Source organism: Balaenoptera acutorostrata, chromosome 7, assembly GCF_949987535.1.
Source record: "Balaenoptera acutorostrata chromosome 7, mBalAcu1.1, whole genome shotgun sequence".
Classification (NCBI taxonomy): Eukaryota; Metazoa; Chordata; class Mammalia; order Artiodactyla; family Balaenopteridae; genus Balaenoptera; species Balaenoptera acutorostrata.
Window position 1 is genome coordinate 109053546 of NC_080070.1, and position 20026 is coordinate 109073571.

General features: G+C 46.8%; 1 protein-coding gene across 1 annotated transcript; it reads right to left on the minus strand.

The window, feature by feature from the left end:
* Positions 1–8854: 8854 nt before the first annotated feature.
* On the minus strand, positions 8855–15895 carry LOC103000867 (tumor susceptibility gene 101 protein-like). Its single transcript, XM_057549666.1, is given in 5 exon segments — positions 8855–9539; positions 9542–10232; positions 13717–13763; positions 15282–15344; positions 15713–15895. Coding segments are annotated over 5 exon segments (1485 nt in total). The 3' UTR covers positions 8855–9038.
* Between the last annotated feature and the right edge of the window lie 4131 nt (positions 15896–20026).

Genomic DNA, 20026 nt, shown 5'->3' on the forward strand with positions numbered 1-20026 from the left:
GGGCATGTCCTTCTAGGAAAACGGAGAGCAGTGCCACCTGAGGGCGGGGGGCTGCACCTGGATCTGGTTAGGCCCTTTAACAGACTTTGGGTTTGGGAGTGACAAGATCTCACGTCTGTTTAGAAGAAGGATGCGGGCTCCTGTGTAGAATTAAGAGGGAAAGAGCAGGGGGGAGGGGAGTTAAGAAGGCATCACGTTGTTTCAGCGGGTGCGCTGGGCCGTGGGATGTGGCATTGTGGGTGAAGTCTAGGCGCGCTGCGTTCGGTGTAAATAAAGGTGGTGCCAGGTTCCCATCTCCGCAGCCAGTTACAGAGGTCAGAGTTGAGGGGCCATTTATTGAGATGAGAATGGCTGGAGGCAGCAGGGGTCGGGGGCTGAAGTCCCAAACTGGTGGATGTTGACACTTGCGATGCGTCTTAGACTTCTGTGTGGAGACTGAGCAGAGGTGTCGAGTCTGAGAAAGGTCAAGTGAATGGTGTGCACATGGAGTTGGCCTTGAAACTGCTGGTGTTCAAAGCCACTGGACTGCAGGAGGGGGGACACAGAAAGCAGGAGGTCTGAGGATAGGCCCCAGGGCACTCGATTTCAGAGGTCAGTAGGTTAGGAAGAAAGTGAGACGTGAATAATGATGGTGCAGAGGGCGATCACGGTGGTTTGGGCGGCACTGGGGCTAACATGGTCATGGTCATCTTGGCGTCATGTCAAGGAGCCATGATGGTGGGGCTGTGGGTGATGGGGCCGCTCTAGGCAATGGTCACGGTGCTTCTAGACTCTGCTGTTCTTGGTGTGGGATTGACACTCGAATTGATTCATCATCTGGTAGCTGCTTTATTATTTATTCTATTATGTCCCCTAGCATGTGAAGAGCCCCTCAAATTGAGTTACACACGAGTCTTTCTCCCAGCTCTCTGACCATCAATTATTCCACCCTTGAATGAATTTTAAAATACATGTAATAAGATGCACTGGCTTGCTACCAGACACTGGGAGACAAGAATTACATTTTTGAATCTGCTAATGTAGACTCTTAGGGTGGAACATTAGCTTTAATCTTGTCTCCAGATACCAGATACCTTTCCTTCTTCCCCACAGCACACTGCTAATTCTTGAAATTACATCTGTTAAAGCTGAGATGGTATCTATCACAGTTGCTTAGAATGATGAGGCGTTATCCTAATGAAAATAAATACCCTGCCGAGCATGGTTTGCTCTCTTTGAATGCAGTGCTTGGTTTTTCCCAATTTCACATCCACAGTAAGTACTGGCTCGTTCAGCAGTCCAACATGGCAGGGGAGCAAACAACGTCCACCTCCTGCATGGCTCTGTCCATCTGGGAGCTGTTTCCAGCAACACCTGTGGTAGCCTCAGTAACTCAAAGACCGGCGTGGAAGTATACTTCTAAGAAGGATTCCAGGAGCCAAGTTCAGTGCCCAGGGTTTGTTTGGGGTGCTTGGGTGAGCTGGCTGTCCTGCCTCCGCTCCTCCATACTGAGCCCCACCTGCTGACCACAGGGGAACTTGCACTGTCCTGTCCCATTGGTCCTCCCGGCCTTGGTCTCTGCTCTTCTTGCAGCCAGGGGTTTGCTATTTCACTCACCTCGCTCCTGGTGCAATTTCTGCAGAGCCTGGTGCCCCCGGGACGGTCATGCCTCGTCCCTCCCTGGACCCCACCGTGCGGGGAGGTGTTTGTTGGTGGGACCACTGCCTCTCCACACTGAGCCATGCGGGGACTGGTTTTGTATCTTATTTACCTCCCTGCTTCCAGCATAAGGCTTGGCGTGAGGTCCATGTTCTTGAACTCATAAATGAATGAGGAATGAATGAAAAAGAAATATTCTGAGTTGAGATGGCGCTGCCTAGGGAAGCCCTAGCCCTGTGAAAGCCTCAGCGTCCATGAGTCCTGCTCTGTCCTGCTCCTGACTTTGGTCTCCATATGTATCAAACAGGGAGGACAGCCTGGCCTTCCCCATGCCTTCAGGATGAGTGGTGATGCATGCACGTCACCAATCTCAGAAGGACTCGCAGAGGAAGGCAGAGCCTTGACCAGATTTCCGTGGGGCTGAGAGTATCAGGATTACATGCAGCCTCAAAGCGCCAGGGAAGACTGCTGTCCACAGCAGTCCTCAGGGATGTGCTCCTGAGACAACAGAGGGCTCTAGTTTAGTGGCAGGAACCTCAAGGTATCTTTTGAGTTACTGGAGAACAGAAGTCACAGGGCCTCCTGGACGGGCTCATCTGAAGGCTGTTTTCAGCAGGAGGAGAACAGACCGTTGCTCGTAGCTGCTTTTAAGCCATGCCAGACAGTTTCCTGGACCTCTGACTTCCCTCGAAGACTTTCATCTAGATGTATCTTTCCTTTTACTCCCAAGAGTCTTCCTGGGGAGTCAAGGAGGAGGAGTGTAGTGGGTGAGAGGTGGGTGGGTCGGGGGGCTTCACGGTGGCACAGCCAGTGCTGGACAGAGGAATTGCAGGAGGGCTCCACCGTGCTGGCCAGCTCAGCATCCTCATTTGACCGGTGGAGACTCTGATGCCCCAAATAAGGAAGTGCCAGGTGATGGAAGGATCTCTCCCTTCCGCAGGAGTCGGACATCTGCTCCAGCACAATGTGCTGCGTGACCATGGACTAGCCCCTTCCCCCCTGCCTGCTCAGGGTCCCTTGAGGGCTTAGTACAGAAGGCAAGGACTCTCCTCTTCGGCACTGATCATTGCAGGGACAGGAAAGGGCCCCCGCCTCACAGAAATGCTTCTCCTTGAATCTGTGATTGAATGATGACAAAGGGGAGAGTGGCTCTCAGTGGGTCTTCGGTAGCTGAGACGCAGAAGCCAAGATGGAAACTGGAACATGTCCTCGGATGGGACAATGACAAAAAACTCTGCTTTCCTTTTATCAAAGGTAGCATATCCATTGGTGTGTGGACTTGTTATTTCTTGTTATTATTATACTTGTTATACTTGTTATTGAGAGGATGAATATCTCTCAATTTATTTCAATAAATGCATACCGAGCACAGGCTGTGGGTCAGGCACTGCCCTAAGCATCCAGGGACACAGGATGAGTAAGATGTAGCCTGTCCTGGCAAAGAACTCCGGGCTCAGGTTTGGTCTGAGGGCTCCAAAGGGCCACCCCCTCCTGTAGCCCCGAAGCCAGGCCGCTGGCTGCTGTTGAGTGGGTATGTGACCTTACCCTGGCCAGTCAGATGCTTGAAAATGGAGCCAAGAGCTGGGAAAGAAGCATCCTTGGCAGGCAAGGATGGAACGGAAGGGTGTAACTGCAGCCACTGTCAGGGAGGTAGGTGGTGGTACCAGGGGCTCAGTGCCATTTGTACTGTCCACAGATCAGCGTGTACAGGGGGCTTCCTGGGGGCTGTTCCGCCCGTGGTCCATGCTTCCGCTCTCCCTTTGCTCCTGTTCATATTCCAATCTGCCAAATAGCTTTTTGATGAATTCCTTTTACTATTTAATCAGTCAGAGTCCATTTCTGCTGTTCATAATTAGAACCTCAACTCACTTAGAACTGTAACTCATACAACTTCGCCTCAATTAAACTCCCTTAAAGCTTTGATAAGAGCCACAGCTGTTCTGGGGGAAACTGGAAAAGTCTGCACACAATTCAGACGAAGGGACTGAGCAGGGGGCTGTGTCCCTCGTTGAGGGGGCATTCAGCTTGTCTCCATGGGTGGCAGTTAGACCCAGAAGAGTGGTCATCTTATAGGACGTTAGATGTGCAGCAGGAAGAGGAAGTCTTGGGGAGTCCTGAAGGGTGGGCTCCTGAGCAGATGTGGGACACGTGACTGGAGAACTCTCAGAAGTCGTTGGGGGCAATTTTGAAGAGAGCTAATATCTCCCATTAGGCCAGGGAAAGCTCATGCCATCATACTTTGATGATAAAAACGAGGCTTCATTTTGTGGGTATAGTACAGGCTCAGGGGACCTTGCTCATATGGGTTATACATTAAAATACAAAAGTTTATGCTTTTGGATATCAAAGGAGTTTTCTTATTGTTTATACTTAGGATATTTTCCCAGACTTTTTTTCCATTGGGGATATTTTTTGTAATATTTCCTAATCTGAATCCTTGTCTGGGGCAAGACTTCTGGAAGGTCTGAATGAACAGCTTGGCAAATCCTGTCCCCCACAAAGCATACACAATACTGGACAAAATTGTCAAAAATAATCTCTTAAAGTTTCTGTCAAATTGGCCAAAGTCATACAGCAGGTTGAGAAGCATTTATTTAAGAAAGTCTACTGAAACTTTGTTTAAAAAATAGTGGGAGTCTGTGGGGTTTTGGCCTTGGGCTGCTCCTGTCTCCACCTCCACTAACCTCCAAGGGCAGGGCGGAGGTGAGGACCTGCATGGGTATCTTACTTTACTTTTGACCAGTAAGAAGCCAGGCTTAAAAATTGAAACAGTAATAAACAAAAAACCTTAAAAGAGATATTAGCAGTTATACATTGCATAGGAAACAGACTCTAAATAGTCCAATAGGCAAACAGACATAAATAGTCCGATAGGCAAATTATTAAACAAGCAAACCAAAATCAATAACGAAAGACTAACAACTCCTGGGGAAAATAAGAATCTGGAGTTGCTACAATATATTATCTAAAATCTCCAGTTCAACAAAAACAAAAATGACAAATCTGGGGTGAAAAAAGAAAGTGAAACTCATACACAGGGGAAAAAAATCAATAGAAGCTATCTTTGTAGGGGCTCAGATGTTAGACTTAGCAGATGAAGACTTCAAAGAAGCTATATGTTCAAAAAACAAAAAGCATGATTAAAGAAGTAAAGTTTGACAACAATGACTTATTAAATGTAGAACAACAACAAAGAATTAGGAATAATAAAATGGAACCAAATGGAAATTCTGGAGTTGAAAAGTACAATGACCAAAGTGAAAAATTCACTAGAGAGATTTAACAGCAGGTTTGAGCTAGCAGAAGAAACATTCAGTGAAGCTGAACATAGGTAAATAGGGATTATCCAATCTGTAGAACAGAAAGAAAAAAAAAAAAAAAAAAAAGAACAGAGCCCAAGGGATCTGTGGAACAACATCATGTGTACCAACACATGCATAATGGGATTCTTGAAGGAGAAGAGAGACAGAAGGGGCTAAAATAAAATAAAGGTAGAAAATTTCCCAAATGATGAAAGTAATTAATTTACACATCTAAATGATCAATAAAGTCTAAGTAGGATAAACACAAAGTAGTGCAACATGGAAACATTGTGAAACTGTTGAAAGACAAAGAGAAACTCTTGAAAGCAGCAAGAGAAAACAAATTATCTTGCAGAGGGAACCAAAGTAAGATAAATAGCTGACTTCTCATCAGAAGCAATGGAGAACAGAAGGTGGAGGGTGACATATTCAAAATACTGAATGGAAAAAACTGTCTAATAAGAATCCTATGTCCTGCAAAACTATCTTTCAAAATAAGGGCCAAATAAAAACATTCCCAGGTAAACAAAGACTGAGAAAAGTCCTTGCTAGCATACATACTATAAAAAAATACTACAATAAGTTCTGGATGGAAGGAAGCAATACCAAACAGTAACTCCATCCATGTGAAAAAATAAATGTACCAATAATGGTGTTTAAGTAGGTAATTATAAAAGCCAGTGCAAATAAAAAGTTGATTTAAAAAATCTCTTAACTGATTTAAAAGACAATTACACAAAACAATAATTATAAAGTTGTTCTGTTGGCCTTATACAAATATGTAAATTTATGACAATAATAGCACAAAAGAGAAGACAAGGAATGGAAATAAATTGGAACAAGGAAATGAAACCAAAGCGTAATATGGATCCACAGGAAGAAATTAAGAGTAGTGGAAAGTTAATCTAAGAGATTCTAAAATGCATTTTCTCCTTCTTCCTTAAAAACTTAAAAAATATAAGATTATTATAGTAACAATAATAAGAATTATAATAACACTGTATTGTTAAGTTTATATCATATATAGACATGCTATAGATGACAATAATAGCATAAAGTGGGGGAAGGGAATAAAGCAATGTTGGAGAAAAGTTTCTATATTTTACTGGAATTAAGGCACTATTAATATGAAGTAAATTGTCTTAAATCAGGATACATATTGAAATCCATGCAGCAATCATTAAGAAAATAACTCAAACATCGTAGTAAAAAATTCAGTAAAAGAATTAAAATGCACCGTAGGAAAACATATTTAATACAAAAGAAAGTAATAAAGGAGAAAGAATAAAAAGGACACGAGATATACACAAAACAAATAGCAAATGGAATATGTAGATCCAATCTTACCAATAATAACATTAAATGTGGATAGACACACCATGCAAAAGACAGAAACTGTCATAGTAGACAAGTTAATAAGATCCGATTATATGCTGTCTATAAGAGACATGTACTGACATTCAAGGACACCAGCAGGTTAAAAATAAAAGTATGGAAAAAAGATGTATCGTGCAAACAACAACGAGACAGTTGGAGTGTCTGTAGAATTATCAGGCAAAATAGGTCTTGAGACAAAGGGTCATTTTATAATCATATAAGGGAAAATTCATCAGGAAGGCAGAATAGTTATAAATATATATGCATTAATAACAAAACCCCAAAATATAATAAGTAAAACCCCACAGAATTCAAGGGAAAACAATACACAATTCAGCAATAATATTTGGAGACTTCAGTACCCCTCTCTCAGTAATGGAGAGAGCAACTAGACAGAAAATCAAGGATGTAGAAGATTCATACAACACTATTGACAAACTTGACCCAACTGAACTCTATAGAACACTTCCCCTAACCACAGGAGAACACACTTTCCTCTCAAGCACACATGGACTCTTCTTGAGGAAAGGCCATGTCTAGGCCATAAAACAATTGGGAAGCAGTTGCAGGACCAGCTGCTGCTTCATACCAGTGAGGTAAATCAACAGACCATCACCAACAAAGTGAGTGTGGAGGTCCCAAAATGTACAAAGATTCTGCAATTTTCCTTCTATACTACTCCTTGGAGTTTCTGAGCTCAGGGAAGACCTAAGACCTTCCTTTAAAGGATCTCCAACTACTTAAATCAGATCCACCCATAATAATCTTCCTTTTGATTAAATCTCAATTGACTAATTGATTCTAATTACTTCTGCAAGATCCCTTCACAGCAGCAATTGCAATGTATTTGATTGAATAACGGAGAGAAGGTGCATGTATGCTACAAAATGGCATTTTCCTCCCTATGTCCTCCAATCACAAGGGACTATCCCTTGCAGTATGCCGTAGCCAGAAAGGTACTGGAAAGGGCATTCTAGGGAATGTAGTATAGGACGTAAAGGCATTCAATTAATAATTAAAAATCTTCCCACAAAGAAAAGCCTAGACCCAGATGGCTTCATTGTCGAATTCTACCAAACATTTAGACTATAAATACTGCTAATTCTTTACAAACTCCTCCAGGAAATAGGAGAGGAGGGAATACTTCCCAACTCATTCTATGAAGCCAGTTATTACTCTGATACCAAAGCCAGACAGAGACATCACAAGAAAAGAAAACTCAGACCAACATCCCTTGGGAATATAGATACAAAAATCCTCAAAAAATATTGGCAAACCAAATCAAGAAATGTATAAAAAGGATTATACACATGATCAAATGGAATTCATTCCAGGAATTCAAGGTTGATTTAACAGCTGAAAATCCATTGGTACAGAATACTAACAGGACAAAAACCATGATATAGACAGAAAAAGCATTTGACAAAATCCAACACCCATTTATGATACAAACTTTGGACTACCTAGGAATAGAAAAAAACTTCTTCAACTAGATACAGGGCATTTATGAAAAACTAATAGCTAGTGTCATCTTTAAATGTGAAAGACTACATATTTTCTTCCTAAGATCAGAAAAAGGCAAGGACATCCAATCACGCCACTTTTATTCAACATTGGAAGTTCTAGCTAGTGCATTAAGGCAAAAAAAGGAATAAAAGGCATTAAAATTGAAAAGGAAGAAGTAAAACCGTCTTTTTTCACAGATGATATGATCTCAGATGTGTAAATCCTAAGTAATCCATACACACACAAACCTACACGAACTAAAAAACAACTTCAGCAAGATTGCAGGATATAAATCAATATACAACATTCAACTGTATTTCTGCATACTAGCAATAAACAATCTTAAATGAAATTAAGAAAACAATTCCATTTATAATAAATACTTAGGAATAAAATTTAAAAAGAAAGTATAAAACATACACCAAAAATTATAAACACTGTTGAGAGAAATTAAGATCAAAATAAATGGGGAGATGCTTATGTTCATGAATTAGAATTGTTAAGCTATTGTTAAGATATTATAAGCAATATTGTTAAGATGACAATTCTTCACCAACTGACCTATAGTTTCCACACAAATCCTATGACATCCTAGCAGTTTTTCTTGCAGAAGTGAACAAGCAAATGCTCAGAATAGCCAGTCTTGAAAAAGAGAAACAAAATTGGAGGACCTATATATAGGTTTATATAGGAATATAAAAAGAACTCTTACAACTTAGTAAAAATAAAATAAATAACACAGCAAATGGGCAAAAATTTGAACAGACATTTCACCAAAGAAGGTATATAAATAGCTGCTGAAAAGATGCTCAACATCATTAGGGAAATGAAAATATAAACCACGAGATCCAATTACATAACCACTAGTATGGCTAAAAAAAAACAACAACAGATAATAACAAGTGTTGTAATAACAAGTGACAAGGATGTGGAGAAAGTGAAAGCCTCATACTTTTTTTTTTTTATGCAACAAATTTTATTTAGCATAGTCAGTCCCAACGTTCAGCACAAAAAGAGTTTACAGAGGATAGAAAGTGCATTAATAAAAGCCAGTCTTTACCAAAAGAAAACAGAAAATATATTATTGATTCAAAATACTTTACACTTGAATGATAAACTGCAATAACTTATTCTGGGCACCTACTGATGTAAGAGAAAGGAAGAGAAGAAAATAATGCTTTAGGAGTGCTCAATCTCCAGCTGGTATCACAGGAGTCAGTAGAGGTCACTGAGACCGGCAGTCTTTCTTGCTTCCTGCATTAATGTCCTCAGCTGGAACTGTTTACAGGACAGAAGACATACATGCTTCAGGAAGACGTCCAGGTCTATTACTCCCCGCCTCAAGGCTTCTCCCAGGTAAAAGATAGTGTCTTCAATAGCATTTTCCTCTGCATACAGATTTAGAATCTGTTTGTATAGTGGGGCTGTGGGAATGATAACTTCATCAGTATCATTGTTTTTAGATCGATTTTCCATTTTCTCCAGAGTAGAACTGAGTTCTTCATCCTTCTTTCTCAAAAGTTCTATGTTTTTATCAACCTCAGCTACTTCTTGATCTAAACAGGTCACCATCTCTTCCAGTTTCTGGTGACCTTTTTTCAGGTCTTCTTCTGCTCGTTTCAAGACATTGAGCTCTGCCTGGGCACGATCCATTTCTTCCTTCATCCGCCATCTCAGTTTGTCACTGACTGCTGAGATGAGAGAGGCTCGGATAGTGTGTCCTCGCTGATTGTGCCAACCCTACTGGGACCAACAGTGGTCACAGGAGGCTGGGAAGGGTACTGGGACCTTGTTGTGACAGGATACTGGCCGCCAGGTGGGTAAGGACAGCCTGGGTAACCACTGGGGTTGGGAGGGTATCCGGATGGGTATGCAGAAATTCCACTTGGCATGCCTGGCACGTAGGAAGTATTTGGTGGCCCTGTTGCCTGGTATGGTGGATAGGATGCTGAAATAGTAGGACGAGAAAAGACTGGAGGTTCTTCTCCAAACACTACAATCATGACTTGAATAAGCCCCAACGAGTCTGACTGTGAGTGTTTCCATTCATGTAGATAAGGAAGATATATCTTCCCATTAGCATCCACATGCTTTCCTGTCTTAATAGTCATTGAACTAGTAGGCTTAACAAAACAGATAGGGGGATTATATGGGTATGTGTCCAGCAGCCAGAGGCATATTGGATTATTTATATGTATACCTCTATAAGGCACAGGAATTGTTCCAGTGAGGTTCATTAGCTCCGTGGAACTGCCATCATTAAAAACATACGAATCCAATACAGGTTTGAGATCTTTGTATAAAGCGGTAACGCTGACAGTTTCACGTACAGTTGGGTCTCTGTATTTGAACTTGGACACCATTTTCTTGAGCTGGCTCTCTGACCCTGCCTTGGCGGCCGCCTCATGACTCCCGTCCCCGCAGGCAGAGGGTCAGCCGCTCCGCGGTCGCCCCACACAATCGCACACCCAAGCCTCATACATTTTTTGGCAGGGATGTAAAACGGTGCAGCCCCTTTGGAAAACAGTCTGGCAGTTCCTTAAAATGCTAAACATACATTTACCATATGACCCAGAAATTTCACTCCTAAAGATCTCCCTGAGAGAAACAAAATCAGGATCATACCGGCATTAGCCATAATAGTCAAAAAGTGGAAACCGTCGCAATGCCCACCAACTAGAGAATGGAGAAACAAAGTGTAGTCTGTTCCTACAATGGAATGCTTTTAAAAGGAATGAAGTATATATGCTACAATGTGGATGAGCCTCAAAAACATGATAGTAAGTAAAAGTAGCCAGAAGTAAAAGACCACTTATTTTATGATTCCATTCCTATGAAATGTCCGTAACAGGGAACCCTATGGAGACAGAAAGTAGACTAGTGGTTCCCCAGGGCTGCACTGGAACCTGGAATTGACTATAATTAGGCATGAGAGACCTTCTGAGGTTGATGGAAATGTTCTAAAATTAGATTGTGGTGATGGTTGTAAAGCTCTGCAAATTTACTAAAAATCATTAAAGTTTACACTTGCAATAGGTGAATTTTGGGAATTCTCTGGCAGTTCAGTGGTGAGAACTCTGTGCTTCCACTGCAGGGGGTACGGGTTCAATCCCTGGTCGGGGATCTACCACTTGTTGTGCGGCGTGGCCCCCCCCAAAAAAAATTCCAAAATAAACTTTATGGTTTGTAAATTATGATTTAATAAAGTTGTTTTTAAAAAAGAATCTTTGTGTCACCAATGTACTGCACAGTGAGCCTTCTTAAACGGCTGTTTGCCTGCAAAGGCTGTCTTCATGTCTCCTAGTTCCCACAACACGACATCTCAGGAAGATCTCATGGCCTGAAGAATCTCTGTAAGTGATTAGGGCTCACTCTCTGATGTGAAAATCCCATTGAGTCTACACCGAAACTTCAACCTGATATCCAGTCCGGAGTCCCCTCCCTCCACACTGCCCTGAGATGTCCCCTGGCACCTGCTTTGCGGAAGGGGGCATGGTTTCCTCTGGCTGGCTTCCTGCAGGGCTCTAAGGTGCCTTTTCTTCCTGGCGTGTTGGGAGCATGGAAAAAGGAGGCAGACAACTCTCCGTGACTGGTGGACTTGTCCAAGCCACTTGAGGAGGCTTCAAGATGACTACTCACCGGAATCGGGTGCCAATGAAGGAGCGGAGACAGGAGAAGTTTGCATGTTGCTATGAGCACCAGGGTCAGACTGAGGCCCCTGGGGACTTCCCCAAAGGGGAAGATGAGTCGGTCAGTGCATTAACTTTTTATTGGGGTTATTTCTTCAGACCGATATTATTTCAGGGAGAACAAGTGCTGAGAACAGGGAGAACAAGGACTCCTGGAACACAGCCTCACTGCCCCAGCCACACCTAAGGCCAGGCTGCCCTGGGGGCGGGGGTGGGGAGCGGGACACGGGCCAGGCAGCATTATTCCCATTTCACAGATGGGCCAACTGAGGCTCACGTGGAGCTGGGCTCTAGGCTTCCTCTCCCACCTTGGGGCCCTGGGGCGAGGAGAGAAGAAGCAGGTGGAGCTGTACAAGCTCACTGGGGCCTCTGTGGACGAGTGGGGGCAGGCCCCATCTGGCTGTGGTGATGTTTGTAACTAGCAGCTCTGTTATTGCCATCACTATTGTTGTTGTTTTGCAAGATGGTCTGAGGGATCCCTCGTGTCCAGCCCTGCAGCCCGCAGACCCTCTGGGGTGGGGCTGAGAGGGGCTGAAATGCAAAGCTGTGAGAGCCTCTGGTCCATCCTCCACGAAGCCCCGTCACCAGCACAGAGCAGGGCTGCTGAGAAGCCTTCCCCATGGATGAGATCTGCAGCGGATATGTTTTACTTTCAAAAGCACAGACTATTTCCAGACTGGACATTCTGGCCTATTTGAAAAGTGTTTCAATTACTTTCCGGCTGTGAGAACACCCTGAGCAGTCTCCTGGATCCCAGCAATTGGCTTCCATCTTCATTTAAAAACCCAAGCAACAGGGTAGACCCTGCACTTCTGCTACACAGGTGGAGAATGTCCCTTTAATCCATTTTTGTAGCAGCAAACATAGCGCTCCGGGTCCCCACGACTGGTGGCTTGGCCCTGGGCAGGCCTCAGCCACGCCGCTCACCTCGGCCACCTCTCAGCCAAGCAGCGTCTGGGTCAGAGGGGCTGGCTCTGTGCCCGATGCTGCCCCCGCTTGGCTTTACCGGAGGCATCATATTTAACTGAGGATGTCGAATGTATGCACACATAATGGTAATGCCGGGATGCCCAAAACTGCTGGGTTGGGGGGAAGCCCAGAGATGTGGAGGATTCTTGTTTCACGTGTGGGTGTGAGAAAGGAGAGGAGCCCTGGAGCTGGACCGTGGACGAGCCAGTATGAAGGGAGGGGGCACTGGGTGAAGAGGCAGAACCAGAAGGCATGGCCCCACAGGTCGTTGGGCAAAGGCCGTGAACTGGCTTTAGCCAGCTGGTCCTCACGGGAGGGCATGCAGTGTCTGGTGACCCTCCACTCTCTTCTGCTCACTAGTCACATGGGGCAAGATCTGCCCAGCAAATCAGCCAGGCGTGATGCCAGATGCACCGGCTGCTTCAGACAGCAGGTGAGCTGCCCACGTGGCCCGGATGCGGCTGACATGCTAGCTCTGCCCCGCCCACTCCCGCGGCCCTCCCCTCACTCCACGTTCCCTCCGGCCAATGAGCCACCTTGTGTCCTGAATGTCAGGAAGTGGTGTCTGTGCAAGCCTGTGTGGATGCTTCACCCGCCCGCCCTGTGGGAAGCTTGCTTGGCTGCTTGGCTGGGGCGGTGTCGCGGTGTCGAGGGAGGGACCGCCCCCGCTCCACCCAAACCCGCTAGGCAAGCACTGCGGACCCTCCCTGCTCTGGACGAGCTCAGAGACCGACCCAGCTGGCTTCCTCCCGCGGCAGCCAGGGCCCAGCTCCCACACCCAAAGAAGCACAAGGCTCCAGGCACAGACATCGCCGATGTTCCTTAAGTGGGCTCAATTGACCTTTTCTCACAAAAGACTGGAAAAGGTAAATAAGGTCGCCTGATTTTAAACTGAGGCCATATGGCATTTAATGGCCCCCATCTCTCTCTCTCTCATACACACACACACACACACACACACACACACACACGACGGCCATTTCCAACTACTGAGTATTACTGAAATGATGATTCATGGCTTGAGAAATATGAACATTTGAATCATAAGCAATTCGTGCTTTAAACACAGTCATTGTGGTACGTGTGTTTGGTACTCAGCCTCGTCGGGGAAAACAAACGTAGCTGCACATTTCATTAGGGACAGCGTGTCTGGAAAAACAGAAGGTGGTCTGTGCCAGAAAATGCTTGTGGAGGAGGCCCTCTCTAACCGTCTCCTGTCTCACCCCTCACTTCACCCACGAGGAGCGCGGTAGCCGCGGCAGGACCCGGCTAACTCGAATGCCTGTGACACCGGCAGAGCGGTTAGTGCAAGGAGCGCACTAGTGACCGGTGTTAACACCCTCTCCCCACGTTGCAACAGAGGTGGGAATAAGGCTCAGGAAAGCTTCCCTAAGCCCTGCCCACGTGACGGAGAGACCAGCCTACTCGGCAGGGGTGGGTGCGTGAGCCTCGTTCCCAAACCACAAGTGCCCAGAAGAGCTGGAATTGGCCGTCTGGGGAGTTAGGCCACTGCCTCTCCTTTCTGTCCACAGGACGGAACCTCCCACCTAAAAACAGGCCCAGTCAGGGGTGGTGGGGTGAGGGCTCTGCATGGGTGCATTTGCACTAAATCAGGGAGACAGTAGCTGCGTCCTGTGTGCCAGCCACATCTGCACCTCCAACATCTGCATCACTGAGAGGGGGTCCTCCTCAAAGGACCCTGCCCACGATGGGAAGAGTCAAAGGCAAGGCCAGTGGATGGACCGCAAACCGCGTTATTGACTGGCCTTCAGGGGAGAAGCACGTTTCTGGAGATGGCTGAGAATCTTTACGTGTTTATTCTTTTTAAAAAACTTATTTATTTATTTTTGGCTGCGTTGGGTCTTTGTTGCTGCGCGTGGGCTTTCTCTAGTTGTGGCGAGCGGGGGCTACTCTTCGTTGCGGTGCATGAGCTCTAGGCGCCAGGGCTTCAGTAGGTCCGGTGCACGGGCTTAGTTGCTTTGCGGCATGTGGCATCTTCCCAGACCAGGGATCGAATCTGTGTCCTCTGCTTTGTCAGGCAGATTCTCAACCACTGCGCCACCAGGGAAGTCCCACATGCTTTTCCTTTTTAAAATAACCTTCCTCCTTTTTCGTAATCATTTAAAGTTATCTCAAAGGAGAAGCTCCCGGGAACTGTATTCAATATCTTATAATAACCTATAATGGAAAAGAATCTGAAAAAGAATATCTATATGTAGAACTGAATCCCTTTTCCTGTACACCTGAAACTAACACAACATTGTAAATCAACTATACTTCAATAAAAAAGAAGCTCCCTCATTAATTTTCATATTAAAAAGTTTCTTCGCAATCTCATTATTTATTTTTTCAGATAAATTTTAGAATCTATTGTTTAGTTCAAACAAAGGCCATTGGGATGAAATTGCATTAAATCTCTATTCTGGTTTAGACAGAATGGGTATTTGGGGGGACCTTTGAGACTTTAATGAAGATTTGAAAGTGAGAGACATGTTTCATCACAGAAAGCCACACTTCTCTATTTTATTTTTAATCAAAATGGAATTTAAATTTCTTCATTCATGATGAGTTTTTAGCTTGTTCTTGCTCTTGTCATTTATTTAAAGCTTTTTTTAAAAAAAAGCATTTTTGAATCTTCCATTTCTTAGAAGAAGGTGTCAGGTCCATTTTAGTTGCTTTTACGTTCGGTGGCGATTGGAAGACAGACAGTGAGATGGGACAGGGAGGATGGCTATCAGGCTCTGCTTTTGGGTTAAAACCCCCAAATGCAGCAGGGTGGGGTCTGGGGGTGGAGACGTACCTGCAGCCCTGGGAGCCGCACGGGATGTCGGGATGGCGAGTCTGGGGGGTCAGCGCTCAGCACCTGGACAGCACGTGTGGCAGCAGCACCTGGGAGGCCAGGACGTGTTGAAGAAATGCAGACGTGGGCACCACGTGTGTCTTCAAGGGGCATCCGTGGTGAGGGGCATGTGATGTGAATTCTGCAGACTGAAAAGGCAGAGCAGCGTTGCCAGTTTCCATCTAAAGAGTAAAAGTCCTCCCACTGGAGGCGGAAGGTGGAGTGGGCACCCCCTCCCTCTGGGAACACATGTGAAGAGGCCGTACTCTGCTCTCTGACCCGGTGGGGATGCTGGGACTCTGGGCTCTGTGGCCACGGGTCCTCTCAGCTCTGCACGGCTTGGCTGGTGGTTGCACCAGGACACCTGGCAGAAGTGGACAAATGCTGGTTACCCTTCCATCGCCTGCATCTGCTTCCCAGCCCCGCGAAGCCTCTGCCCGCCGCTTCCTCCCCTCCCTCCCCTCCAGCACCTTCTCTTCCATGGCTCTGGGGACACCCTGCTCCACTCTGCAGCTTGGGGCCCAGAATAGCTGCCGCTCCAGATGGCAGGTGCGTCTGGCTCGGCGTCCCTCCATCGTCTCCTCCAAACCTTCCTTCCTTCCCTGATCACTGAGTTGCAGCCTCGTGCAGGCAGCCAGCAGGCTGGGAGCTGTGCCACTTTGCTGGCCCTCCCTTCCCACCCGGGTCTCCGCCCTCAGCAAAACCAGCATGTCTTAGCATCTCTGTCTCCCAGCCCTTCGTGCTGCAGCCAGAGGGGTTTACTGGAACTCAGCGCTGACCCGTACCGTCCTCATTATTTTGTTTACTCTCTGCTCCTGACGGGGCACCCCATCATTGTTTTTGCTCAGTGTGGGGTGAGAGGAGATAAGGGTAGCCATCTCCTGTTTAAAAATGATAAAAGATAAGACAAGAAGAACAGGGTGGGAAGTCTTCTGGCAAACGTGCATGGGCGTGCCGGGCTACGTGCGTTTCCACGATTCTTTCACTTTATCAAAACAGGCACTGTTATTCCTGTCGCTTTTCAGAGGCGAAATAACCAAAGCTCAGAGAATCTGAACTCTGGCCTGGGACTTTGACTCAAGGTGTTTGCACCTTTCTCATCTGAGTACAGACCTGTTTCTGGAACAACAGAAACCGTACAGGGAAGGGACAGAAGTAAGTTGAAAATAAAATGAGCAGGTGAAGCCATTTTGCTCTTAGCTAAGAAGTTCTAGAAGGATTATGACCACACATTACTCAGCATGCGCCCGCAGGGGTGAGGCGCTGCCTCACACAAGACAAGGAACGGCATTGTCCATATAAAGCAACCCCATAAAAAGACCAGCACGTACCAACAAGGTCAGCTGAGCACACAAATGGATTCTTGTGAGGTTTCAGCATCAGAGGCTGTGCCTTCAGCTTGGCACACAAAATATTCAAGACTCACTAAATGCAAAGACATTTCTCAGTTTGCTTTTGATTTAGTAGCCCTGGGGTGGAATCCTGTCTTGTTGATTCTTGTCTCCTTTGGTGTAATCTTCATTGGGTAAAATTGTCAAGAGGGTTAGAAAACAGGGAGAGGCCAGATAGATGCTTGTGACTGAGGGCAGACCTCTCACAGAATTGTGGGACTCCAGCGGGACCTGGGGCACGTGGCTGAGGAAGGGACAGCTCAGAAGGCCAGGCAGGGGCTGGTGATTGCCCAGGGCACTTTCCAGCCATGGGGGCCAAGTCAGGACCACCACCCAGGCTGGTCTCTCCCAGAGCGGTAATCTACCACACTCAGCTACCTCCTGCATTTTCCTTAATGGGGTTGCTTAAATACAAGAAGGTCCGTATTTTTATGTGTAAATTACTTTGCTAAGTTGCTTGCAAATTCAGACTGCAGCTTACACGTTTGTCAGGCCTCACAGCACCTATCTGAGCGGTTAGATGTCCTCAGAGAATGCCTGCCAGTGTGATTTGGCTTAATTTTTGAAAATGTAAGTAGTGGAAGAAGCAGAATGTTGACATTTCAGATCATTGTGATCATGGATGTGCAGAGATGGAAACAAGAGATATTGCCTAGTTAAACTCCCTTGTCTTATTTCTTAATTCTTTTCCAGACCGTTCTTTGGAGAATTGTGATTTTGAAGAGTGATCTGTTGTTCGTCTGTGAAACGGGCATAAATGTGTTTATTTCAAAAGTCGGGACCCAATGAGACAGCATGTAGGATCATTCTGAAAGTGACCATGGACAATACAAATCTTTGCTGACTTGTAATCAGGATGCTAGAAATATTGAAACGAGACAGAGGGAGAGAGTTCCAGAATTATCTATCCTTCCTTAAGTTCCTACTTACTGCTTCCACTCAGTCACTCCGCTTTATCTGCCAGGCCAGCCATGCAGCACTAAGCTGGGGACCCAACCTCTCTGAGCACAGCTGCAGGTTCGGGGGCCTGTGCAATTTGCTACAGTGATCCCAGAAGGAATGATGGGCGTCTGACTCCGTCAAGTCCTTGCTGGAATACTACCTTCTCCATGTCACTGAGTGGCCCCTGAAATTGCACCCGTGCCCAGGAGCCCCGCCCTGCTTCTCCCGCCCTCACCCCTTGTTCTTTTCTCCTTAGTCCTTAGGAAGCCTCCTCAGCGCACTCTGTGATTCACCTATGCGTTAAGTTTGGTACCTGCTGTCTGTTTACCCTGCTCGTGGGTTAGCTCCATGGGCCAGAAGTGACACACGGTAGAGGCTCAGTAAATACCTGTTGATAACCACGTGAAGTCCTGCCAGGGAGGAAGGAGCGAAGCAGTGGCACCAAGAAGGCAGAACCAACAGAACCCTGTGCTGTACCGGCCTCTCACTGAACATCTCCTGAATGCCTGCATCTGAGCTGTGAGAGCTAGCGCTTCCTCTTGGCACCTCTGTTTTGTGGTGGACAGGCAGATAGGTCTCTAATGGTGACAGAGGAGGGTGGTCCGAGAAGGGGCAGGGACATGCAGGAAGGAGAGGCAGGTGCTGCAAGACTCCGAATGGGTCCAAGGGGCACAGGGCTCACACAAGGACAGCCTTCCCAGGAGAAGGTGCAGGAAGCAAGGTCTTCTGGAAGCTGTGCAGGCAGAGGCTGGGGGTGTACAGAGCTGTGGTCACTGGCTAAGACCTCTTCTCTCCTGGCAGAGTCCAACCACACCCTTCCCAGGCCCCCGGATGGTCCCCCACTCCTGTCAGACAGCCTCTCCAGGGGTGGATCGCAGTCAGCTGTGTGTTGCCAAGGTGTCTTGTCCGTGCTCATCTCAGCCCTGATCTTCGGGCAACAAGCAGGAAAGGAGAAGAAGGGGCTGGGCGGCTTCTCCCTGACCCTCCCGCCTCTGTGCTGGTGGGCAAGCATCCGTGTCTCTCACCCCAGTCACTTCATCTGTAAAATGGGGGATAATGCCTGTCCCACATGTGCCCTGGCTTCCTGTGAGGATCAGAGAGGCTAATGGAAATGTTGTGGGTCAAACCGTGTCCCCCAGATTCACAGGTTGAAGTCTAACCCCCAGGACCTCAGAATGGTACTCCTCAAAGGTCAGGTCCTTAAAAAGGTAATTAAGTTAAAATGGGGTCATTAAGGTGGGCCCTAATTGAATATGATTGGCATCCTCATAAGAAGAAGGGGTCAGGACACAGACACGCACAGAGAGACACTCCGATGAGGACACGGGGAGAGGACTGTTGTCTACACACCAAGGAGGGAGGCCTCGGGAGAAACCAGCCCTGCCAACACCTTTAGCTTAGACTTGCAGTGTACAGGACTGTAAGATGAGAAATGTCTGTTGTTTAAGCTGCCCGTTCTGTGGTCAATTAAAAGACTGACCAAGCAAGCAAGGCTCCTAGCCAAGACCCAAAGCTACCGCATGGTGGACAGAGGGCCACAAGGGCTCCTCTACCACAGTGACCAGCTCCACATCCAGCCAGGGAGGCCAACATTCCAGCTGTGCTTCGAATGCCCCACCACACCATCGGCCAAGATGGCCTGTGTACGATTCCAGACGCTATACACAGATACTCTGGGCAGCCCCGCCCCCAGCATGGTGATTCCTATTCAACAATACTCCCAGCCCCTACACTTGGACCCAAGATCAGTGCAACTCTTTCCAGATCCTGAGGACTCCTGGGAAACCATGATGGTAGATGTCATTCTACAGGCACCCTCCCACTGCACCACTCCCTTCACCAGTCACCACCACGCTGCCCATCTCTGTTCTCCTGCAGCTGCAGATGTGATCGCCTCATCCCCGACCAAGGCCCCAGTCAATGCTCAAAGACCACAGGAGACACCGCCGTGGGATGTCCTTAGAGCGTTGACCTCGTTCCTCCATGGGGGGCCCAGCCCGGCCCCGCCACTTTCACTGACGCATTCCCTGCGATGCTGGGCAAACTTGCTGCTCACCAGCTCCCGAGCTTGGCTGCACGCTCTCGGCATATCTGCATGTGTCACCCAGCATGTGAGAAGCCATTGAAGCTTGGACGCTGCGGCCATCTGGGACCTTCACAGTCACGAATTCTGCTTCAACATACTTCTTCTGAGTCTGCGAGGGTCCTCCTGACACTCCCTGAGGAGACGCCCTGCAGCCCTGGCTGAGCACACGAGAGGGGCTTGTGGTGGAGGAAGGTCAGGGTTCCTACCAGCCTGGGCATCAGAGGCCACGGAGGGCCTGCTTATCCCTCAAAACCACCCCAGCACATTCCAGGGCCATCCTCTTACTG